Here is a 26,809-nt window from a genome sequence, read left to right as displayed (position 1 = left end):
ATTGTATTCAAAGTACCAAGTGGGCTCATGAAGATGAAGTAATTACTAACTCTATTACAAAAAGAGGCTTGTTCAAAATTTGCTGAATTTTTTCTATGATAATGATAAAAATGTGATACCTGTCACTTAAACAAAATAGACTCCTAATCTCTCTTTAAGGCAAAGGAGACATTTAACACTGCATGGGAAAACACTGCTCTGGGGGGACTTCCCTGGTGGTCTGGTGGTTAAGACTCTGAACTCCTAACGCAGAGGATCTGGGTTCAATCCTTGGTCAGGGAACTAGAGCCCAAATGCCTCAACTAAGAGTTTTCATGCCATAACTAAGACCTGGTGCAGCAGAAACAATAATGATAATAATAACTGCTTCTTTAAAATCCTTCTCCTAAGGAGAGAACATTTTGAAATGCTTGGATGTATTTCTAGTGTTATGGGATTCCCTGGTGGCTCAGAGGATAAAGCATCTGCCCACAATGCGGGAGACCCGGCTTCAGTCTCTGGGTTGGGAAGATCCCCTGGAGAAGGAAATGGCAGCCCACTGCAGTATTCTTGCCTGGAGAATCCCATGGACAGAGGAACCTGGAGGGCTACAGCCCACAGGGTCGCAAACAGTCGGACACGACTGAGCGACTTCACTCACTCACTCACCGTAAATATACCAACTATAAAAACTCTCCATTGTATTTAAAACTTTGGAGCAAAATTTTCTAATATGTTTAAATTGTTTCCAAAGCTTTCAAAGTGTCACTCAGTTTTAACACTATTTGTTAAACTACAAAGATATAACTCCTTTTAGTATAATACTTTTCAAGAAGTGAATGACAGAATGGAAAATGGAAATTTGTTAAATTTCAATAAATTTTTTTCAATAACTAGAATATTGGATTTAAATTGAATTACTACTTTATAACAGGAACATTCAGTGGTAATGCTACATGGAGATATGCACTTTTGCAAAGTAATTTTTTCAGCTATGGAAGCTATTGAAATCACATATTAGAATAACTCAGATTTTTGAACCACTCTACCTGTGCTGAACAAAGATTTCAAACTAATGAAAATAATGAAACATTCTACCACTTTTAAAAATGAGATGACTATAACAATAGCTCACTATTGAAAAAATAGAGAAAAATGTTATCCACAATATTAAAAATATATTAAATATTCATCATATCCTCTTAAATTCTTATTTGTATCTATTCTATAAATTACATTTATATGTTAGTTTATGCTTGTAATGTATAGATTATATAATAATATATAAGGGTATATGATCAAACTATTTTACTGAGAAATATACATATAATTAAAAACTTAGAAATTGTGTAGAAATGTCAAATAGACTTTTAAAAATATTGTTTACTTTGTTGTCAATTATATAGGCACTAAATCTTATTCTCAAGCTACCAAATGTTGATACAAAATTATAACAAAAAATCAGAGTATCTAATAAACATGCTAATATTTATAATGCCCATATATTTTATATATATAGTTTTATATAGCACATAGATATTGTAGAATACTGAGACTACGTTCTTCTAAAACATCTAAAAATCCATTTCCAGAGATTCTTTTTTTTTAATATATATTTTTGTAACAAGTGTTTTATTTATTTATTTATTTTACTTTATGATATTGTATTGGTTTTGCCATACATCAACATGAATCCTAAATATTCTAAAGCACTATGTCTGGAAAAATAGAATTACAACAGAAACATGATTGTCTATTTTTTAATATTAAGAAAAATACATATATCACCATTTAATGATATAGTTAACTTTGCTGCTGCTGCTGCTAAGTTGCTTCAGTCATGTCCGACTCTGTGTGACCCCATAGACGGAAACCAACCAGGCTCCCCCATCCCTGGGACTCTCCAGGCAAGAACACTGGAGTGGGTTGCCATTGCCTTCTCCAATGCATGAAAGGAAAAGTGAAAGTAAAGTCGCTCAGTCATGTCCAACTCTTAGCGACACCATGGACTGCAGCCTACCAGGCTCTGCCATCCATGGGATTTTCCAGGCAAGAGTACTGGAGTGGGGGGCCACTGCCTTCTCCAATAGTTAACTTTAGTTAACTACAAACTATATAAACTTTTAGTTAACTATAAATATAATGATAAAGTTAACTTTTTAGTTATTTCAAATTACATTCTAACGTCACTCAACCAAACACACATGCAAATGTCTTTTCTACATTCTCATCATTAGATCATCTCCTTCAGTTTTGCCTAGATTGCACATGTCAAACCTGCAAGGCCCATCTGTGCCTCTAAAACTGTTTTCAAAGCATCACAGCTAGGGCAAACTATAAATCAGTCCACATCCTCCCTTTTGGTGACTCATGAAATCTATGCATACACAAAAAAAGAAAAAGATGTTGCAATTACACAAAAACTAAAGTATTCTTCTAGCATAGAGACCTCAACACCACTCATCTCTTGCCAGGTTGTAATGGAATATATCATACTAGTTTAGGCTTTCTAGAAGGAATTGTTGGAATAATAATTATGGCACTGCAGATGGTGACTGCAGCCAAGAAATTAAAAGACGCTTACTCCTTGAAAGAAAAGTTATGACCAACCTAGACAGCATATTCAAAAGCAGAGACATTACTTTGCCAACAAAGGTCTGTCTAGTCAAGGCTATGGTTTTTCCAGTGGTCATGTATGGATATGAGAGTTGGACTGTGAAGAAAGCTAAGCGCCAAAGAATTGATGCTTTTGAACTGTGGTATTGGAGAAGACTCTTGAGAGTCCCTTGGACTGCAAGGAGATACAACCAGTCCATTCTGAAGGAGATCAGCCCTGGGATTTCTTTGGAAGGAATGATGCTAAAGCTGAAACTCCAGCACTTTGGCCACCTCAAGCGATGAGTTGACTCATTGGAAAAGACTCTGATGCTGGGAGGGATTGGGGGCAGGAGGAGAAGGGGACGACAGAGGATGAGATGGCTGGATGGCATCACTGACTCGATGGACATGAGTCTGAGTGAACTCTGGGAGTTGGTGATGGACAGGGAGGCCTGGTGTGCTGCGATTCATGGGGTCACAAAGAGTCGGACGCGACTGAGCGACTGAACTGAACTGTCAAGTACAATCCTCATTACAAATTCTTGAATAATTATAGTCTATTAAGCCCCTAATATTATGAGTCTTCACTATTATAAATCACAAGGTTGTTACTGAAAAGAGATAGGAATCCCATTCTGCTTCTGATCATCTGTTTATTTAGTACTACTACTACTACTACTAAGTCGCCTCAGTCATGTCCGACTCTGTGTGACCCCATAGACGGCAGCCCACCAGGCTCCCCCATCCCTGGGATTCTCCAGGCAAGAACACTGGAGTGGGTTGCCATTGCCTTCTCCAATGCATGAAAGTGAAAAGTGAAAGTGAAGTCGCTCAGTTGTGCCCAACTCTTAGCGACCCCATGGACTGCAGCCCACCAGGCTCTTCCGTCCATGGGAGTTTCCAGGCAAGAGTACTGGAGTGGGGTGCCATACATTCACCACTAAACTGCAAATTCCTTATACACAGAGATTGTGCCCAGTTTACTTCTAGTGACTAACACAATGCCTATAACATGTAGAGGATGCTTAGAATTTGGGGGAGTTACTGAATGTACCATAGAACTGTATGGCAATATAACAAATAGAAATATTATTTCAGTGGATTTCCATGATAAATTGGTAATGAAGTAGATTTCCAGCCCTTTGCTATACTTATGTGTGTCTTTTCCAAATTTAAGAAAATAACCAATTACTATACTTTTACTGAACATTCTACAAAGAATTGACAGCTTCTTGAAACCATTTCCCCACACATTACCTTGTTCCCCTGGCTGCTGCTGGACTTAGGAGCAAGTTCCTTTCCAAGTGCATTCCACCTTGAGTGGGAGCCCAACCCCTCTGCTCAGACCCTCAATGTTCTTTTGTTACACAAAACTGTTAAATTGACAAACTGCAAATTTACTAGGTGTGTGCAGCTACCCCATGCCCATTTCTGAAAGTGTTTTTATTTGTCACATTCCATTGTATCTTAATAGAAATTTAGTCATACACACACACACACACACGTATACATATATATGTTTTAACACAGTGCTACAGGAGGGTACTATTTTATAAAGAAATGCTTTGAGAAAAGCACTAGGATCAAGAGGGTTCAAGTACCAAGCTTTCATCTTTTTAAAAAATATTTTCTCAATTTTAGAAGAAAAAACAATCTTAAATGAAAAAATTATTCTCTTTACTTCTGTTGGATCATCAACTCCAGAAAACAATGGAATGCACATTATTTTCTTACCAAATATGAACTGATTTTATGTACAGAATGAAAACAGTCTAGGAAAATGAATTACTTAAATGAGGCCTATGGGGAAATATAGAGAAATTAATATAAATTTATTTAAAGAGCATTTGCTAAAATAGTCTATGTTACATGTAGTGCCCCTCACTTTATCAAAGAAAAATAAAAATTTTACTCACCTTTTAAAGACTATCCTGGGCATGAGTACATCTATTAATTTACTAAGTAAGTTTGTTCACACCATAAATTTTTATTCATTATTTATAGTATATAAATATTAAAATTCCTAGTATTTAAAAAGTGATAGCTAAACAATAAATCTTATTTTTAAAAAACCAATGTTAATTTCTAATAGGATTACATAAAAATAACAGTAGCTTATATACATACTCAGTAAAATTATGAAAACATATACTATTCAACAATTAAATGTTTAATAAGAAAAGTTAACAATTTGTTATTTAAAAAAACCCTCAAAAGAAAAAAGGCATTCTTTACAATACAGAATCAGTTCAGTGACTTAAAACATTTTAGATATTGGTTCAAGGAATAAAAATACAACATACATGTGAATTAAGAAAAGCACAAGGCCAGCAACACATCATTAATAAGCAAGGGTTAAAATACAATCATTTCACATTGACTAGTCACAAAAATGTAGTCATTAACAGATATATGTTAAGATTACTTTCTTTCTTTAATCATGCTTATAGATTATTACAACACAAAGTTTCCAACACAGAGAAAATTTACATGTATATTTACAACTTCATTCCTAGCTACATTTTAATTATTTAGCACTTGGTACTTTAATTTTACTTTAAAATGAAAAGTGTTTAAGATTTCATGTCATTTATATATGTTTACTTATATACATATACACACGTTTTCTTACTTTTCTAACCTAGTAAATAGGATCTTCTGAAATTAAAGTTATGCATGAAAGAATATTAATCTGATATGTTAATAAGAGGTATTCTGAAATCTGGCTAATACGTAGCAACACTGAAAGAGGTAAATTAAAAGGTTATAACTGGTTTTAACAATAAAACTTCAGATCCCTTAAACCCTTTTAATATAAAAGGCTAATTTAAGGATTAAAATTCTTCATATAATAAGAAATCCTGAAACTTTACTGATATATATTTACTTTATTAAAAGTTAATAAATAAAATTATTGTAATTTTTAAATTATCTTCAATTTATAAAAAAATTTACAGTTCTTTACTAGTGCAAAGCCTGAATTAATCAATGAACTCCTTTGTGGGATAGACATGTAATAAACAATGAAGAATTATATACTTCTGTTTTACTATTTTGTAATTTGAAATTATTGTTTTCTTGGTCACTTGTTTTTGTGAGGTTGACAAAGTTATCTCTGCAAAGGGTCTTTAGTGAACATTTGGGTTTTTCACTTATGACATACCAAAAAATATCATGATACAAATTATTGGAATATAGCATTTGATGCAATCAAACACAATCAAAATTTTGTGAGGTTGTACACTTTAAACTTACACAATATGACTACATCTCTCAATAAAGCTGGGGCAAAATTATGTAAATACTATAGTGAACATGTAGAAAAGATTGATAAAACTTAAAATATTTGAAACTATTAAACAAAGGATCAAAAAATCTAAAACTGACTCTAAATGAATATTTGCAATTTCAATATGCTATAAATTTAGGTATGTCAAATTTTTAAAGTTTTATGATGTTTATTAAATAGAACAGGTATCAACAAACTTTCCCCAGAAAGACAAAATAGTAAATATCTCAGGCTTTGAGGGTCAGTCTCTATTGTAAAAGAAAGTGTCTATTGAGTCTAAGAAAGTCTCAAAAGCAGCCATGGATAATACATAAAAAATGTGCATGCCTGTGTTCCAATAAAAGTTATTTATAAAAATAGACAATGGGCCAGGTTTGATAATTTGCTGATCCCTGATATAGAAGATCTGATTCAAACCACTTATTTTAGGAACTTCAATATAGAGAACAAAGCAGAAGCCATGAGTAAATGTTGAATGCTTTGTGAATGAATGAATTCATGAATGAATAGAGAAAATAAAACCTTTATGTCTGCTGTCCCAATTGAGGCAAATTCCAAGAAGGCAATCTATGGATTAAGTCTTATTAATGACGAGGCTTATAATTAAACCAATGAAACAAAAGAAAATGTAACAGATATAGTACAGAGAAAGTGAATTTCCAACCAAAAATGACTAACAAAAAAAAATCTATAGTGACTTGTTACAGGACTTCAAATCTCTCCAATTAGATTGTAAACTCCACAGGATAACAAATATGTCTTTATATTATCATGACAGTGTAGTCCCTAGGATATAGCACATGGTCAGTGAACCTTCTCCGACATATGCTTTATAACAAAATGCTTTTGTTAGTTCCCAGAAAGTTATGGCTCTAATTCTAATGCAGCAATTTAAGGTCTTCCCTTAAAGTTAAAATGCTCTGCTGTTCTGTATCAGTCATAGTGACTAAAAAGATGAATTTAGTGTGAACTAGAACTTGACCTATTCTTCAAATAGCATGAATTGAAACAGGTTTACATTTCACTGTAAAACTTTGACCTGGGTGAAGCAAAACACGTGCATACATCAGGTTTGGGTATAAAATCAGAGTTAATTATTTTCCAAATAAAGAACTGTTTAACTTTATAATCTTAATTATAAATAGATTACAGGCTCTAATCATTTTATCACTGGAAAGAAGTATACTTGGTTGTTTGTGATTTAAAATATCAAAATTGACCAAAATGCTAGTTTCAATGTATCTATATATTAATTTTTCTTCAAAGCCTGGGTAGTTGAAAAATACTAGAAGAAATTAATCATTCATGACTATTTATGAATTTTTATCTATGGCTTCAAAAAATAAAAAATTAAAACAGCCCAAAATACAGTAACTCCACACAGTGGAAGATATGAACATTCATATAAATTATTATATAAATCATACTTTTTCATGATGTATGTAACAAATTGTAAACAATTAACTTACTTTGTGTAAGTAAATTTCTCTTTTTTAATACAATATTTTCACATTTCCAAACAAAATATTAAAGTTTAACAATGATAAAAATGTTATTTGCTTTTAGATCAGTTACTGGACATTGACAGACAAAAGCCACAAACAGTTATACACTCAAACAAGACACAGCCTTAACTTGCCATTGTTACAAGCACAATGTTAACATTACGTACAAATGTAAATAGTACAACATTTTCAATTAATTTGTGGCAAGCCAAAACGGTACTGGAGAAAAACACTTCCATTAGATTAGTGCTATGGTTCAAAATTCACTTATAAAAAATAAATACATGTAAAACTATTATATATATATGTATATATTACAGTACTTGAATGAATTCTCTTTCAAACTATCAAATTTAATGACACAAGCCAAGATGGCCAATGGTCTGCTTTAAAAAAATATTGGAAGATAAAATGTGTGCATCACCATTTATAAAGAGAGAAAATTAAAGTAAAAGGGACAGAATAAAACAAAACAGAAGGATAAAAATGAGAGTGCTATCGTACCGATTTCCATGGTCCCCGATGCCATGATACATCATCAGGGCAAGCACGTATATGACACTGCACCACACTAGGTGGCTTGTTCAACATTTCACAGTTTTGCTCTTGTGACAGTTGGCCATTGGGAAACTGACATATTACAAATCTCGATTTTATTCCTCCTCCACATGTTTGTGTACACTAAAAATAAGAAGGAAGAGAAAAACTATGTGGCTTCAAAGAGAATATTATGTTGGTTGATTCAGTGATGAGTACATAATCAGAACTGCTAAAGCTTAAAGTTTATCCTTTCTTCATAACTCTTAATTTCTTCAAAAATCAAAGTTTCAGTTCCATCCTTTTATTTTAAAAGACAAAAGTTTGAAAATTAGTACTGTAATAGGTAATAACTACCTATTACCTGTATATGGTATCCTATCAAAAGATACATAGCCATGTATCCATGAAGGGAAATCTAAATTTATAAAGATAGAAAGATGTTGAATATATCTATTACATGAGAACAGCAGGTGGCAAAGCAACATGTATAATTAATGAACCTATTTCTGAAACCCACACCAAACTAAAGTCTGGCAGGAAATGTACCAAATATTAAAAGTTCATATCTTTTCACAATTTTTCAAATTATTTGAATTTTCACAAGAATTAACTCACAACTGAAAAAGTTACTTTCATTTTGGAAAATTGTAAAAATATATTTTAAAGACATACTTTATATTTATTAGCACCTGATCAGAAGTGTATCTTTAAACAACGATTTCCAAATTCCCTATGGAGAGAAAACAGGTACTGAAAATCATTAAACAGGGGACTTCCCTGGTGGTGCAGTGGATAGGAACCTCCTGCCGATACAGGGGACAGGGGTTTGATCCCTGGTCCGGGAAGACTCCACATACCGCAGAGCAACTAAGCCTGTGCGACACAACTACTGAGCTTGCGCATTGCCAACTACTGAAGCCCATGCGCCTAGAGCCTGTGCTCTGCAACAAGAGAAGCCACTGCAATGAGAAGTCCAAGCACTGCAATAAAGAGGAATCCCAGTTTGCTGCAACTAAGGAAAGCCTGAGCGCAGCAACAGAGACCCAGTGCAATCAAAAATAAATTAATTTAAAAAAATCATTAAACACAAATATTTGACTAAATTAGGTGGCTTGTTTTATTTATCCAAAGCCAATGTAAGTCTTTCTTCTTTCTCATGCATAATACAGGTGGAATTAGTATTCATTACAACCATTTTAAAAATTATCCTCATATCCCAGTGCCTAAAAGAAGGTCAGGACATGAAGAAAGTGCTCAATAATTGATAGCTATTCATTTTAGATTCATCAAATGAATGGTTCCATAATAGGATATTAACATGGCCTACATATCACTCTATTTTTGTCTTTATATCAATTAATTTTCTAAGAAATTAAGACAATAATGTACTAGTTTTAGAGAGGTATTGCTGCTGCTGCTGCTAAGTCGCTTCAGTCGTGTCTGACTCTGTGTGACCCCATAGACAGCAGCCCACCAGGCTACCCCGTCCCTGGGATTCTCCAGGCAGGAACACTGGAGTGGGTTGCCATTTCCTTCTCCAATGCATGAAAAGTGAAAAGTCAGTGAAGTCGCTCAGTCGTGTCAGACTCTTAGCGATCCCATGGACTGCAGCCCACTAGGCTTCTCCGTCCATGGGATTTTCCAGGCAAGAGTACTGGAGTGGGTTGCCATTGTCTTCTCCGTAGAGAGGTATTAGGAAGTCACCTACTGGCTAGCACATAGCATTCTATCAAAAATCTGGAGCATATATTTCCTATCATAAATGAGTGATTTATACCATGATACAATGTCTATTAAAAGATTATAGTTTTAGTGACTCAATTTTTAAAAAATCTGTCTAGTGTAGTGAAGTAAGATTATTCAACAGGAAGAGTATGAAGTGCTTAACTTTCGGTCTTAGGGGCTGTCATAATTTCCGCAGGTTTAGGAGACAGTAGGACTTACTTCTCCCCAGCTTCCATAGTTCCACTGTGGACAAGGTCCCGAATCACAATGCTTTGACTCTGGGGGTTTGGACGCTGAATCACAGTAACTGGCACTTTGTCCATTTTCATCCTGGCAGACCACAACTCGACGTTGAACACCTCCAGCACAACTGCGAGAGCACTGGAAAGGACGGAACACAGGAACACACAAACTGAGACTCCATGGCACAAACGTACATTATAAAACACTAAAATAAAAGAAAAACGTTCTTTGACTCAACTTCAAGCTCGCCAAATTACCCTCCCTTTGGAATCATAATTTGAAGAAAGAATATCTGTCCAAAAAACCTGGGTATTACTAGGGGTTTCATTAAAATTTATTGATAGGAAGGTAAATCTTTAAAGTTTGCCATAAAAAATTCACCCTTGTCCTAGGCATTAAGTAAAAAGGAATTCAAGTTTTCAGGTCTCACTAAGAAGGAAAAAAAAAACAAAAGATGATGTTAAGTTTCTCAGCTTTCACAGTGTTTTTCTTTACTTGCTATCATTAATCTCATACAAAATACAAACCACAATTGTACCTTTTGTACAAAGTAATCATGGTTTTACACCAGCTTACTGCACTGTTATCATAGTAGTTTCTGGGTTTGATTTTTTTCTTCATAGACATTGGTAATCTTAACACTTAAAAGATTTCATTTTTTACTATAATGGACTCTTAAGATTTTCTTCAAATGGATTCCTCTATAATCATAATACCACATTAGGGTATAATTCAATTAGAACTCAAGAGATTTGCAATCTGCATCAAAAATTGCTTAATCTTTTTAAGATTTAAACTACTGATCTTCAGAAATAATTAGCAGTAAAAGCATCTGATGTCATTATGTACATTTCTGTTAAAAGGCCATATAACATAACAAAATTACAGAATTAGTATAACTAATAAAGAGGGCTTACTGATCCCCATGGTCCTGTTCTCCACTGGTTTTCTCTGATTGATGGATGGATCCCCTGATTTTGATTATCTTCTGGTTTGTGAGTTAATGGAAAATTCCTGCCTGGAAAATGGCTTGGCTGCTCAGAGGAACTCGGAAAGTGGCTGTACGTGGGAGGGCAGGCTGCCAGATTACATTCTTGTTCTATCACAGGGCGGACTTCGGGGTCACAGTAATTCTCATTAACTGGCTGATGATAGTTGATGCATAAAACTTGGCGAGTCATTTTTCCACGGCCACAGGAAGCTGAACACTGATCACAAATTTAGCCAATACACTGCATTACCTCAAAGTTCAAATATTATATTTAAATTTCTCATTTCACTTTTTTTGCAAAAAAGTACTTACAGGTGACCAATTCCCTGTTTGCCACTCTCCACAAGGGCTAAAACAGACAGCTATTTCAGCTGGTCGGGGTAAGTGGGCACAAAATGATTCATCTGCTATTCCATCATGAGCATCACGACAACTTACATAGCGGGCTTGATTTCCTCTTCCACAAGACACAGAGCACTGAAAAATTGAATAATACCAAAGCATTATACAGGACACTCCTACAGCCCTTACACTTGGCTGTTGTTCAAATTTCTAAACCTCAAGATTTTTGAAAAAACTGAATTTATAAATATTATCACCTGGAATCATTTCTGAGTCAAAGACAGGGCAGTGAATATTTCAATGAGTTTAAAAAATAAACTTCACAAATCAGATGCTTGTGATAATAAAACAAAACACTCAACTTTTCAGAATAGTGATTAGCTATTTGTCAAAATTAAAGAAAAGATTATAGATAAGAGAATCTTAAGATAACATTTAAGACAACTCTGAAAGACCTAGGTAATAGAGAAGATAGGATCTCATAATTAAAATATTCAGAGAATATATGAAACTTAAAAATATATCTTTCATATAAGACTAAAGCAAGTATATATTCCAAATCTAATAAAAGTCTAATATCACATCTGCTTCTCATAACAACCTATGACATAAATATTATCCTTATTTGGTAGGATTAAAAAACAGATCTAGAAAACTTAAATTCTTGCCCACAGAAACAGAGCTCTTGAAAGACAGAACAGGATTTAGTCATTAAATTACCTAATTCCCATCACTTCATGGGAAATAGATGGGGAAACAGTGGAAACAGTGTCAGACTTTATTTTTCTGGGCTCCAAAATCACTACAGATGGTGACTGCAGCCATGAAATTAAAAGACGCTTACTCCTTGGAAGGAAAGTCATGACCAACCTAGATAGCATATTCAAAAGCAGAGACATTACTTTGCCAACAAAGGTTCGTCTAGTCAAGGCTATGGTTTTTCCTGTGGTCATGTATGGATGTGAGAGTGGGACTGTGAAGAAGGCTGAGCGCCAAAGAATTGATGCTTTTGAACTGAAGTGTTGGAGAAGACTCTTGAGAGTCCCTTGGACTGCAAGGAGATGCAACCAGTCCATTCTGAAGGAGATCAGCCCTGGGATTTCTTTGGAAGGAATGATGCTAAAGCTGAAACTCCAGTACTTTGGCCACCTCATGCGAAGAGTTGACTCATTGGAAAAGACTCTGATGCTGGGAGGGATTGGGGGCAGGAGGAGAAGGGGACCACAGAGGATGAGATGGCTGGATGGCATCACCGACTCGATGGACATGAGTCTGAGTTAACTCCGGGAGTTGGTGATGGACAGGGAGGCCTGGCGTGCTGCGATTCATGGGGTTGCAAAGAGTCGGACACAACTGAGCAACTGATCTGATCTGATCTGAAACCCTATGCTCTTCTAACATCATCTCCATCAAAATACCTGAGAATGAATGTATATATTAATTTGGCAAATCTGGAGCAACTGAAAGCCTCCATAGTAGAAATACTGTCTCTCTTAAAGAAATTCACTTACTGGGGTCCAAGAACCATATCGCCATTGTGTTATCTTTCTCATGGGAACAGCTGGCAAGGAAGTGGCCCCAATTTTAGGGATAACTGGGCAAGGTATAACAATACAATCCTGTTTGAAAGAAAAATGGACCTCATGAAACATTAATGAATTAAACACTATGATTGATACTAAATCCTATACTTCATTTCTTCTTTCAATTATGTAAGTCAAGAACAGCTGCATAGTAAACTACAAATAGGCGATGTAAAGGTTTTTATTTTCCAAAAGCACAAAGTACTATCAAGGGCTAGAAGTGGATAGTATGACTCTGAAGGTTAAAGTTTGGATCATTCTGCCCAGTGATTTAAAAAGAAAAGAATAATAGTCTTTGAAAAATATCACTAAGCTGAAACCTTCTGAATGAACACAGATCACTACCTTAAGCCACACTTGAGAAGTTCATTATACTCATAATAATGCATCATCCTTCTGTTGTTCAAAGGATGGAAATATAAGTTAAATGAATGATCCAATATAAGATAAAGAGTAAAAATAAATCCATCAATAAAGCTGGCAAAACCAAGAACAATAAACTCTCTGATGCCCACATACATTTTTAAGGCATATACGTTTAAGTGGAAAAATACATATGGAAATAATTTTAACACATCAATAATCTTCCTGTATCAAACATTTTGGTTTATAATCCATGGAGAGGTGTCGTTTACCTGCCTTTCACTTGGGCGACTAGCTCCATGGCACAGTCTGTCATCTAGCACTGCACTAAATAGCTCGTTGACACATTTCACAGCACGCATCTGGTACCCCTGTCCACACGTGGCTGTGCACTGGAAGAATATAAGCAGATACGAAACACCATTGCTCAGACATTACATAAACTTAATTTTCTTAACATGTACACAGTTAAGAATCTATTTTCAGTAGATATTTTTATTAGTCTTTTATTCCAGATTCTAGACTTAAAATGAGGAAATGTAATCAACATACATCTTTATTCAAATTTATATAGATACTAATAAAATAGGCAATGCCAAAGAATGCTCAAACTACCACACAATTGCACTCATCTCACATGCTAGTAAAGTAATGCTCAAAATTCTCCAAGCCAGGCTTCAGCAATACATGAACCGTGAACTTCCAGATGTTCAAGCTGGTTTTAGAAAAGGCAGAGGAACCAGAGATCAAATTGCCAACATCTGCTGGATCATCGAAAAAGCAAGAGAGTTCCAGAAAAACATCTATTTCTGCTTTATTAACTATGCCAAAGCCTTTGACTGTGTGGATCACAATAAACTATGGGAAATTCTGAAAGAGACAGGAATACCAGACCACCTGACCTGCTTCTTGAGAAATCTGTATGCAGGTCAGGAAGTAGTAACAGTTAGAACTGGACAACAAACTGGTTTCGAATAGGAAAAGGAGTACATCAAGGCTGTATATTGTCACCCTGCTTATTTAACTTCTATGCAGAGTACATCATGAGAAAAGCTGGACTGGAAGAAACACAAGCTGGAATCAAGATTGCTGGGAGAAATATCAATAACCTCAGATATGCAGATGACACCACCCTTATGGCAGAAAGTGAAGAGGAACTAAAAAGCCTCTTGATGAAAGTGAAAGAGGAGAGTGAAAAAGTTGGCTTAAAATTCAGCATTCAGAAAACTAAGATCATGGCATCTGGTCCCATCACTTCATGGCAAATAGATGCGGAAACAGTGGAAATAATGACAGACTTTATTTTGGGGGGCTCCAAAATCACTGTAGATGGTGACTGCAGCCATGAAATTAAAAGATGCTTACTCCTTAGAAGGAAAGTTATGACCAACCTAGACAGCATATTAAAAAGCAGAGACATTGTTTTGCCAACAAAGGTCAGTCTAGTCAAAGCTATGGCTTTTCCAGTAGTCATGTATGGATGTGAGAGTTGGACTATAAAGAAAGCTGAGCACAGAATTGATGCTTTTGAACTGTGGTGTTGGAGAAGACTCTTGAGAGTCCCTTGGACTGCAAGGAGATCCAACCAGTCCATCCTAAAGGAAATCAGTGTTCATTGGAAGGACTGATGCTGAAGCTGAAACTCTAATACTTCAGCCACCTGATGTGAAGAGCTGACTCATCTGAAAAGACCCTGATGCTGAGAAAGATTGAGGGCAGGAGGAAAAGGGAACGACAGAGGATGAGATGGTTGGATGGCATCACCAACTCAATGGACACGAGCTTGGATAAACTCCAGGAGTTGGTGATGGACAGGGAGGCCTGGTGTGCTGTGGTCCATGGGGTTGCAAAGTGTTGGATACGAATGAGCAACTGAACTGAACTGAACTGAAAATAGTGAAATTGAAATGGCAATTATTATTGTATCTTTAAAAAGATGTCATGTAAAACTACCAATAGAAGCTTCATATTTTGGTGGCAGAGTCAATACAGTTTAGGCAAACTAAATACTTTTCAAAATTGACCTGGTGTATGCATGTCACAATATACTAAGTAAATTTTGAAGAGATAAAGAAAGAAAAGAACAGGAAAGAGTTAAAGGGCAGATGAGAGCAGTTTTCCTGGCAAGTGTGGCAATCTGCACAGAATACTAAGCTGCCCACAACTCATCCATCAGATTACCTCCTAGCCACCTGTTTGGCAAAACTTCCCAACAAGGCCTACTCTAAATACATGAGAAAGAATAATTTAGGCACCAATGATGAAAATGAATAGTTTACATAAAGTTGATGAAAGCATACTGCTGCTACTGCTAAGTTGCTTCAGTTGTGTCCAACTATGCGCGACCCCATAGACGGCAGCCCACTAAGCTCCCCTGTCCCTGGGATTCTGCAGGCAAGAATACTGGAGTGGGTTGCCATTTCCTTCTCCAATGCATGAAGGTGAAAAGTGAAAGTGAAGTAGCTCAGTCCTGTCCGACTCTGAGCGACCCCATGGACAGCAGCCTACTGGGCTCCTCTGTCCACAGGATTTTCCAGGCAAGAGTACTGGAGTGGGGTGCCATTGCCTTCTCCAGATGAAAGCATAAATTGTTTACTTTGGTACAGTTGATTAACAATGCTATGTTAATTTCTGGCGCATAGCAAAGCGAATCAGTTATTCATATATATATTCTTTTTCATATTCTTTTCTATTATGGTTTATGGCAGGATACTGAATACAGAAATTTGTAGTATTGTAGCTAACAAAAGTGAGTTAAAAGTCAAAGCTAGAATATTTTCCACAGAAAAATTAGCAGTACTAAAAAAACTATACAGGTACAGTTTACATTTCAGAAATCTTTCTCCAAGAGCCAACCCAAAATTAGATGCAGCCACTAAAAGACTGAATATATTATAATTCTGTGCTATTCTGTAATGATGGATTGGAGCAGAAATCCATATACTGTCATATACTCACAGAACCCCAAGGTCCTACTTGCCAGGAAGTACACGCATGAAGCTCACAGGGTCTCTGAGACTCAGGCTTGGTGCTTGGGTCACAGAAGCCGTCACTCAAGTGATCTTCATTCAGTTGACACCACACCTGCCGCTGGTTTGTTCCTTTTCCACAGGTAACCAGACACTGGAAAAATCCAACTGACCATTACTTTCAGTATTAATCAACACAAATACCCCCAAAAATGCAATGATCAATTTGTATATTCAAATACAGTTAAAGACCATCCTTAAGGACATTTTCCCTCCACGCCTCAGAAAAACCAGAGATCTTCATGGGGTAAAATCAGCCACCCCAAATTTCTGCTGCCCAAATCCCAGCACAACATCTATTTGTTCCAGAAATAAAGGTACAAAACTGACCTGAGAACAAGTATGTATCTCAGCCTACTGTGCACACCATGAAAATGTACTTAGTCACTCAGTCATGTCTGACTCTTTGTGACCCCATGGACTGTAGCCTGCCAGGTTTCTCTGTCCATAGGGATTCTCTAGGCAAGCATAATGGAGTGGGTTACCATGCCCTTCTCCAGGGGATCTTCCCAACCCAGGGATTGAACCCAGGTCTCCCACATTGCAGGAGGATTCTTTACCATCTGAGCCACCAGGGAAGCCCCCAGGAAAGCCCACTATGAAAACGGTTATAGATTAAACACCAATTATGTCATTTTGGGCCAGATACTGTAAATAGCTTAATGACCAGCCATTTTTAAATTTTACTACCTTGATAATACAGTTATTTACCAAATGATAAAGCAAATTGAAATATTTTTTTTGGATTACATAGCCTTCCATTACAAAGATCTCCTGTACAATGTTATAATAATTCTAAGCCTCAAGTGTTTAATGTTACCTCACTCCACTCACTAGTGGCCCAACTGGGACAGGAAAATTCATTGCAATTCTCTACTGTCACTCGGGGAATTTCCTGGCATTCTCTGTCAGCAAGACGGTGGCCAAAGTTATTTATACAGTAAGAGTCTCGAGACCTCTCCCCTCCTCCACAACTCCTGGAACACTGATTAAAAAAAGAAAAGTGGTGAAAAATGGACACAAAATAAAAAGTTTAACAAAACGCTTCTCTGAAGTGACAAATATTTAATTAGATGTAAAATAAAAGAGCAACTTTTCTTAAGCTATACTTTTTTCTTTGTACCTGAGACCATTCTAAATAATGCCACCTTGTTAAGACACAATCACCATGGCAGGGTTCTCGGGTTGGAGGCTTAAGTTGGTCACTGCAGTAGTGGTCAACTACTGGAACAGTCTGTCCGTTATGAATGGAATACTTCATACAATGGACGTCCAGTGACTTGTATCCTTGACCGCAAAGGGCTGAACATTCACTTTTGCCAATGATGTGCCACCTATAAAAATGATGTTATTATGCTTAGAAGGTATGCTGATGAACACAATTTAAAACATGGATTCAGAAAAATTCACACATATTATTCAATTTTAAAAATTATGTTAGAATTTATGGACAAGCCACAATAAAAATATTTGATATATCATGGATTTAGTGATGAAAACTTCTTAGAGATCATAGAGTCCAAACTTTCATCATATAGATGAGAAAATGAAGCTCAGTGGTGCTGTGCATTCAAATGGTATATATGCTTGGCTTCTGTCAGAAATTTTACTTTACTCTAAATAAAATTTAACATTTACTCCAAATCCATAAAAGCTGGAGGTAAGGAACCGGCACTACACCCAGGCATTTGGAGGAACCACAAGCCTCACCCTAGAGGAACCCCAGGGACATTTGGGTTCTCTTCCTAGGAATCCCAAGCCTCTCCCTAGACTTTTGAAAACAACTGGTTGAGATTAAGATTGAGATTAAGGTTACTAAGTAGCAGATTTAAAACTATAACCAAATATATCTGACCTATAATCAGGTGGTGTCTCCCTATGCAACATCTTTATTTGAGGATCAGAGAACATCTGGGAACATGACTACATCAAAAGCCTTTAAAAGTTGGTAAACTCGTCTTTATAAAGCATATCACATTTTCTCATTAACTCATATAATCTACTTTTAGACATGCTTTCAGAGAGAACATTTTTTTTCCACAAGTAAAATCTGCCAGCATTAGCCAAATTATCCCAATTACACTCAAGCAATCTCTCAGACAGTATGAGCGCAGCAGTACAGCAAAGAAGAGAATTCATGGAGCTTCTTTCCATCTGAACAGCAGCTCAAGGATTTCGTTGCACTTCACTCTACTGCAAGGCAGCTGATGCAACTTGTACATGCCATTCTACCACGAGCCTTGCACCATATGTCTCCAAACACCACCACAAGTACATAAAAATTCTCATCCTTGCTGAGTAATGGAGATTCTGGCCATCTCTGAATGTTGACTGTCGCCTGCTAGATGGGGTTATTGCTCTTAGCATCACTGTAAGACCCACCACAAGAAAACAAATGACAAGAATTTTAGAAGAAAAAACTTGCCTACCGTGATCTAGGATCTCATTACTTAACAATGGACACAATGCTGATAAGATAGACAAATCAATCTATTGATTCTCTAATCCTCAAACTTTAAGAGTTTATTGGTACATGAGTTCAGTGGGAATTAGAGGATCATGCTTAAATATATTGTTTCAGAGCTTTAAACCATAGGTTTTCAGATTAAGAGTTTTCCTGTATTTACTTTACAGACAAATTTGTTTCCATTTCTTACACAAAATATTGAGGTCTCTATACTGAAATTCAGCAAATACTATGAATAAAAAACTCAAACCAATTGCTGAGTTTCACAATAAATTAGTGGGTCTAAAGTTTTTTTAAGGGAATGGGAAAGGACAGACATTAATTACATGTGCACCTTATACCAGGCACTGCAGTAGATTCTTTACATCTTATCTCACTTACTGATTTTTATCTGGTTACATTATATGTTATTTCTTTTTTTCTTACCTTAGTTCACAGTCTGTATTGCACCTTTCAGTCACCAGCAATGGAAGTGGTATGTGGTCACAGCTTTGATCAGACACGACCATATGATCACTCTTACGTACACAAGTAATTTTTCTTCTATGAAGACCTTGGCCAAAATCAAATGAAAAATAAAAATTAAAGGAAAACTCACATAAGGAGATGTTCCATAATAATTTACTTCTGCTAAATCTTGAAGGATGCAGCTAAGAAAGCAAAAACAATTCCAACATAGCATACAAATAGGCTAGCATATTAAACTAGTCAGGAATCACTTTCTACAATAAGCGAGCTGAATCCTGAAACACTGAGGAGTTTGCTGAGTAAGGAGATGTAAGGAAGGTGGGGCAAGTGTGTGAAATAAGAAGAAATTTATTACAGCTGGATGGAAGGGTTGCTAGTGGAGAACTGAGTGGGCAGGGTCCATGCTGATATGATATAGTATACTACTGCTCCCCATTATTTGCTTGCCTTTTCACTGCAACAAAATTATACATCTCTACTTGCTACAACATTTCTATAACTTCCCGGAAGAGGAACAGACCTCCCTGCCCATTGATAGCAGGTTTGTGCCAACCACCTGAAAGGGAATATGACTATTCCAGTTCCAAGCAGAAGCTCTCAAAGTCTTTTCCTGCTTCTGCCAACTCTTATCTCTCTGTTTCTAAAACAGCCTTCTCCAGATGGGGCTGATCATTCAAGCCTGGAATCCTGAATGAAAAGGCAGCCTGGTCAGACTTCAGTTGACAGTAATGGACCAACTGGAATAAACATGCCACATGAATGCAAGATGGTAATAATAGGGGAACTGGGGAGGGGTTGTAGAAGAAAAGAGAATATAAGACTTTCTTGTAGTTTTTGCTCAACTTTCTATACACCTAGTGTGAAAGTGAAAGTCGCTTAGTGGTGTCTGACTATTTGTGACCCCATGGACCACAGCCTGCCAGGCTCCTCTGTCCATGGAATTCTCCAGGCAAGAATACTGGAGTGGGTAGCTGTTCCCTTCTCCAGGGGACTTTCCCAACCCAGGGATTGAACCCAAACCTAAAACCCCTCTAAAAAAATAAAGTCTATTAATTTGTTTGAGAATGACATGGATGCAAATAACAAGCTGAAGAAGAGTCAGAACCAATTAGCAGCCACCACACAGTATGAGCGAGAAATAAATGTTTGTTGTTCTAAGTCATTGAGATTTAGCAGTTGTTTATATGGTGCATAACCACAACGAAGGAAACTTAGAAAAGTCAGAGAGGCCAGAGTAGACTGAACTTTGCACTTTCCACAATGAAGAGATAGGAAAAAGCTCAAGCTGTCAGTGGCATGATCAAATTTCTGTTTTCTCCAAGTTCAACTGTAATCTTCCAGTTGGCGAAACATGAACATGCATGTTTATCTCTGCATGCATACCATCTGAAATAACTATAAAGAATTTTGAAAAGGCAAAAACCTGAAAGAACAAAAAGAATAAAAGAGGGAACAGTAGGCAGGAAAAGGAAATTTTAAATATGAAAAGAAGATGGAAATTACTATTTTAACAGAGCCAAGGAAGCTGAAACCTGAGCCTGTGGAGGAAGAAAGTAAGAAACAAACCATTCATGCCACAGAATCCAAGCAAAGCCCAGGAATCAAAAACACCAGGTTCCCCTGAAGAGGTGAATGTGTGAGGCACAGGCCTGAAAAAATGGAGACGTGATTGAAAAGTATTCATGAAGAACAGTCAGACTTCCACCTACGAGTCAACAGTAGCGCTATCTAATAAAAACAATGTGAACCACATGTGATTTCACATGGTCTTGTAGTGACATGAAAAAGTAAAAAGATACAAATACCCAAATAGGATCATTTCCACATGAGGTCAACAGAAACACTATTGATGATATATTTCACATTCTTTTTTCATCCTAAGCCTTCAGAATTCATTGTGCATTTCACACGTACCATATTTCAATGGGCTAGCCACATGTGGCTAGTAACTACCATACCGGATACTGGATAGCATAGCTCCAGAGCACACGAACTTGGGGGCACAGACACAGCAGCTGAGGGAAGCTGGGGAAGCGCTGTACTGAAAAGAGAGGGACTCAGTAAAAGTCTCCATACTGATATGATGAGATTCAGGCCCACTGGGCTCACCCTCCATTTCCCTCTGGCTCCAAGCCAATTTTTACAGTTTCTCCAGTCCCCTCACTGGCCATCAGAAGATGGGAGAATTCCTTTCTTGGAAAACTCTTTAGCTCAAGAAGAAAGATTAAGTGACAGCAACATTTGAGCCTTTCTCCCAAAGACACAGTAAAGAACCTTAAGAAGACTTATTTAACCCACACAGGACTTTCAATTAGCATTTTAGTCTTAAATATGAATAAACATCAAAGGATCAGTAGGCAATATAGGAAAGACAACTCACACAAAAGAGACCTAAATAAACAGAAACAGAATTAAAAGGAAATAAATATGTCAGGGAGAAGAAGAAAGTTCCAAGACTATAATTAATACTCTCACTGACACAGGTATTGCATCCATGAAACAAAATCAAGCTGTTGATAAGAAACACTAAGGAAAAAATATACATTTGGAGAGGAAATTACGAGATAAGAGATCAGACCAGGAGGCTGTATATCCAGACAATATAAATTTTACAAAGATAGAAGAGAAAATTTAATGTGGAGAAATTATCAAAGATATCATACATAAAACTTCTCAGATCAAAGAATCTGTGTTTCCAGTTTGGAAGGCATCCTAATTACCAGGGAAATAGATGAAAGGAAAAGCCAACCCAACACACAGTGTCCTGACATTTCTCACTCCCGGAATTTAGGAGGGGAGACACAAAATTTCTATACCAGGAAGTATCATATCCAAGCACTGGAAATTGGAAAACAAGATTTTCAGCATTCTAAAGGAAAATAATCTATCTCAGAATTTTATATGAGCCAAGCTATCAATCAAGGGTGAGAACAGAATAATGCCATTTTCAGACAGGAAAGGTCTCTAAAAACTGCCTTGCTTTCTCAGGAAATGTCCGACAGCTATGTTATCCTCAGTGGAGGAAATAAAAAGAGGAATTCACAGAATTTGGGACACAGGGAATCCAAACACAGAAGAAAGTTAAAGAGACCTCACAGGATGATAAAGAAGGGAAAGCACACGACGACAGCCATGTAACAGGCCTGAAAAGCAACATGGCCAAGTGAGAGCAGGAGAGGAGAGGGCCAAGGGAGCAACAGATAAGAAAAAGGAAAGGAAAGCTGAAACCAATACACAGAATATAGAGCTCCGAAATAAAATTTATAGCATTCACAAAATGTTTGGAGCCTGATCATTTTCAGTGCACAGGGAAACAAGTAAACAAAACTAAAGAAACTTCACTTTAGAGAAACCCAAAAGCTACACACATACAAAAGGAACTATAATCATAGTATATACTTTGTGGCAATTGAATTAATGGCTCCTTTCCTTCTGTAGGAAAGAGATCTTTCCTGGTTCAGACTCTCAAACTATCTCAAGATGCCTTCTGCAGCCTTTCATTTTGCATCTTGCTATGTGTTTATTTGGTGTGTCCCCCATATTTTAGAATGTTCCTTCATTCACCTATTTATTTAGATTTCTTCTAGCTCCCCATATCTACTGCCACAGACCAGTTTTACCCAGTTATGTTGGAATACTGGTCCCAGATGCCCAAACCACTTCTCTATGCTCTTCTATAAGCACAACCAGGTTCTTTTTGTCGACATGAATTCCTCTGTCTTGTGTGTTACCAAAGCTTTGTTCCTACTTGCAGTGTTTGTACCAGTCAGCCTGGCATCATCTGCTTCAGTCTCCCTCCCCGGAGACACTGTTCAAACAGGAATGCCTGTTTCCACACCAGCATCCGGGCACTGCTGTTCTAGTACCACAGGACCAAGTCTGTGCCTTTTTCTGGGATGGGATACCACCATTCCTTTGGTACCTTGAGGTCAGTTTGTTAACATGCCCTTCAAGTTCCCATCTTCTGTGATTACTGCCTCTGGCCACCTACCTTCTTCAGCTCATTTCTGTACTGTTCGGAGCTGCTTCTCCTCTGACTCACTGCTCTCCTAATTTCCAGACCTTGTCTCTAGTGCCCCTGGGAACTACTTTTCCACTCTACACCTATTTCTATCTTCCCATTTCACCTCAAACTGCTCATTCCATCTCTCCTGGGGTCTCCTCGATGCATACTTGTGGCATGGCTTTTACCATTTAAAATTAAGAAAATTTACTCATTCTTGTGTTTCATCCACTAGACTTTAAAACTTGAATGCAAAATCAGGGTCCTAATAATCCAAAACAATAGTCTGTCGATAAACATTTACTGATTCAAATAAAGGTAGCATCACACAACCAGGTATTCATAATTATAGACTGCCCAAAGATACCAGTCTCTTCACTTGCTTTTCTACTATAACGTCACGGCTTTTTCATCTCCCCCTGCGCTCCTTTCAGTTATTCATCCATCAGAACAAACACATTTCCCTGTGGTCAGAGAAGGGAAATAAGAGGATGGGAGAATGTTGACCCCACAACACTAAAAGAAGATGGGTGTCTGGGAAAGTGGATGGAAGAAAAAGGACAAGAAGGTGAGCATTTCACTAGAAAACAGTGTCACGGTAAGTGAACCTTTCTGTAACTGCGAGAAAGAGATTAAGGACATGGTAGGAAAGGAGCTGTGATGCAAAACGTTGAAAAGGGCTGAGATAAGGGAGGCTGTTAAGCATAAGAAGCCCAGAATGAGTGCGGAGAAAAGCAGACAGAGAACAAAGACAGGAAACCTTTGTAAGTCTATGTGGTATAAGTATGTGGGTTCCACAGGCAGCCAGACTCAAGAGCACCCCAAATTATACCAGCATGCCACAGCTGAACTTATGTCCCTTTTATTTAATTCTAGTGTACCTTGACACATTTTTGTACAGTCTTGCCATGGTCCATATGGGTCCCATGTGAATAGATCACTCTTCTCTTCCACGGGGATATTGAAGGAATAACGTACATCAGGGTTGTATAGATTACCCACACACAAAACCTCAATAAAAATACAAAGGGGCACACAATCAATTCATAAAAGATATATTCTTAAAAGATATCACTTTATGTTTAATAATAAATACAAATCATTTACTTAAGCATCATATTTTACTAATATGATTAAAATTGTCTTAGTAACAACTACTAAGAATTTACCTGCAAAACAAGTTCTTCTTCCAGTCGATCAGTACTATTAATCCTTTCAATTGAGTTGTTTGAACCACTGTATTCAAAAATAGCTCCTTGTACGTTGATTTCCCTTTTGGACATACTTACAACAAAATTCCCATTCAAAAGAAAATTCCCTTGAGTGTCCGATAATGCTGTAAAAGGATAGTGCTCATGAAACAGCAAAACCAGTCAACGGTCCAGAAACAGTTTTAACATTTACAATTCACATTCTTTTCTTCTGCAGTTAGAGAATATAAATATAAATTAATACAGAGGAAATAAACTTTATTTTACTATAAAGTGGTATCTAACCCATAAGCAGCGAAACTTCAGCGTATCAGCCAAACCCATGAAAATACATTCACTCTATAATTTTTCTTTCTGAGAAGGTCATCTTCCACAAAGCATGCAGCACCAGGAGAGACATACAGGAAGTGGAAAAACAGAGAGAAGTCATGCAGACAGATCAGCTAAATCAATCCTGGTCATCCACGGGGAGGAAAGAAAGGGCAGCCAGGCTGCTGTAGTGTTCTGTTTACCTTGGAAAACAAGTATAAAGCTTCAACATCCTAGGGTCAATATTTTAAAAGTCCATGCCTGTCTACTCCTCCCTCTGTAAACATCTGGATCTTTTTCATGGGAGGCACTCATCATTGGTCACGCCTGTGTGAGTGGCTACTTTTTCAGAACCCTCCCACTGCCCCCTCTGTTCTTGCCCCTGGTGATTCTTGAGCTTTCCCATGGACAGGTATTAACACAAGCATATCAAATAAGTATATGTGTGCCTATCTATACACTAATATTTACATGTGTATATGAGTATGGAACAGAGTATGTATTCATAATTTGTTACTTTTGTAAATACAAAAATGCATGGTGTCCACAGTGTTGTGGTCGTAAAAAGACCACAGGACTTGGTACGGCTGATTTAAATTCAAATTGTTCCAATTAATTACTATGTGATCTTGGATAAACTACTTGCTTTTTAATTGCATAATAGGAATAATAAAAATTCCCAACTCACAGGCTTTTAATTAGAATAAAATTTGGAAACTGTTTGTTTTTTTTTTTTTAATGTATAAATTGTAAAGCACTGTGCTGTTTAAATTTTCGAGAGGGTGTCTAATATTTTAAATTTTACACTAATAAAACCCCCATGTTAATTAAATACATCTTTGCTGATTTACTATACTTCTCAGTGGAATAATCTTTTTGGAAAACACTTATTTGGTCTTCCGGGAAACCCTACCCAAAGCACACAAGTTACCATAACTAAACTTAACAAATACTACACGCCTTAAACCAATGCTGAAGGGAATACTACCAAATATGTTTGGTGATTCTGTGTCTGTGTGTGCTGTTGTGATTGTCCTTATACACTACACTGAATTCAGTGAAGAACCAACAAAATGAAGATCACTCTGTAAATTTGCACATTATCAGAAGTGGACAGACCTGTTTAAAGGACTGCCTGTTACACTAAAATTAAGGGAAATAAACAAAACTTTACTGAGAAAAACTCTATACCTTTCATTATTTTTAGTTACCAAAGCAAATTACAAGTCCTTTCTAAAGACTCCACTCATATATTTTGCTCCCCTATTTAGATTTTGATATTTCCATTAGTAGTTCTTTTACAAAGTATACTGATATTTTAGTAGTGAACATTTCTAATCTTTAAACTTGAGCAGAACCAAATATCTACATTTGGATCCTAAGAGAGACATAATAAATTATCTATAATACGTATGGCAAATGTCTATGCCAAATGATATATATGGCATATATCTATGTATGTGCAAAAGAAAAAGAAGTGCTACTAAATGTAAACAGTTAAAACATTTACGTTTGATTTTCTTTAGGAATTTTTTTTTATAGAGGTGAAATTAACGAAACCAGAATTAACCATTTTAAGTTGAACAACTTGATGGCATGTAGTACATTCACAATGTCGTGCAACCTCTACTAGTTTTCGAAACTTTTTCACCACCCTGGAAGGAAAATCTGCATCCATTCAGCAGTTGTTCTTTCTACAATTGACTCTATAAAGCCAAATATAATTTCTGAAATGGGCTGTTCATTATTGATTCAGATTCCCAATCAATTCAAAGCATTGATTACTTGAGCCAATATTTCACATTTCATTAATGTGAGGCAGGTGTTTTTGCATTATCAGCTTTATATCGCCAGCTTAGTGAATTACATGTAAGTCAATATTAAGGTATTTATCAGACAGAAACAAAAGATTTGTAAAGCATTCTTTTCATCTCTGGGCCTAAGTGAAATACTTTAAAGTCAATTTCCAAAAAGTAAATAACAACTGGAATGTATATTCTAGAAATAGCTAAAAGAGAATATATTAGGACTATGTTCATTAACGTCTAAAAATATGAAACTATAGTTCTCTTTCTGTCACACAAGAGCAATAAAAATACAATCACAATAAAAACTGTATTTAAAGACTTGTACTACATGGTAAAGATATTTAAGAAAAAAATTT

The 26,809-nt window shown here is 36.5% G+C and overlaps 1 protein-coding gene across 4 annotated transcripts in view; it reads right to left on the bottom strand.

Annotated features, from left to right (window-relative positions):
* Positions 1-26,809, bottom strand: part of ADAMTS20 (ADAM metallopeptidase with thrombospondin type 1 motif 20) — a 216,930-nt gene that overhangs the window by 87,935 nt on the left and 102,186 nt on the right. For all 4 annotated transcript variants that reach the window (XM_086399837.1, XM_086399838.1, XM_086399839.1 and 1 more), the window contains 12 exons: positions 24,295-24,461; positions 24,007-24,136; positions 19,081-19,207; positions 17,311-17,521; positions 17,008-17,172; positions 16,117-16,281; positions 13,431-13,550; positions 12,724-12,831; positions 11,183-11,347; positions 10,797-11,087; positions 9,856-10,017; positions 7,876-8,052 (listed from right to left, as the gene is read on the bottom strand). In XM_086399837.1, coding sequence (XP_086255963.1) covers positions 7,876-8,052; positions 9,856-10,017; positions 10,797-11,087; positions 11,183-11,347; positions 12,724-12,831; positions 13,431-13,550; positions 16,117-16,281; positions 17,008-17,172; positions 17,311-17,521; positions 19,081-19,207; positions 24,007-24,136; positions 24,295-24,461 — 1,988 coding nt within the window. The remainder of the gene's footprint in view (positions 1-7,875; positions 8,053-9,855; positions 10,018-10,796; positions 11,088-11,182; positions 11,348-12,723; positions 12,832-13,430; positions 13,551-16,116; positions 16,282-17,007; positions 17,173-17,310; positions 17,522-19,080; positions 19,208-24,006; positions 24,137-24,294; positions 24,462-26,809) is intronic.

The sequence above is a fragment of the Bos grunniens genome, chromosome 5 (assembly GCF_055505025.1).
Source record: "Bos grunniens cultivar Pamir isolate PY7600 chromosome 5, Bosgru_T2T1.0, whole genome shotgun sequence".
Taxonomy (NCBI): Eukaryota; Metazoa; Chordata; class Mammalia; order Artiodactyla; family Bovidae; genus Bos; species Bos grunniens.
This window is presented reverse-complemented; position numbering and strand designations above follow the sequence as displayed.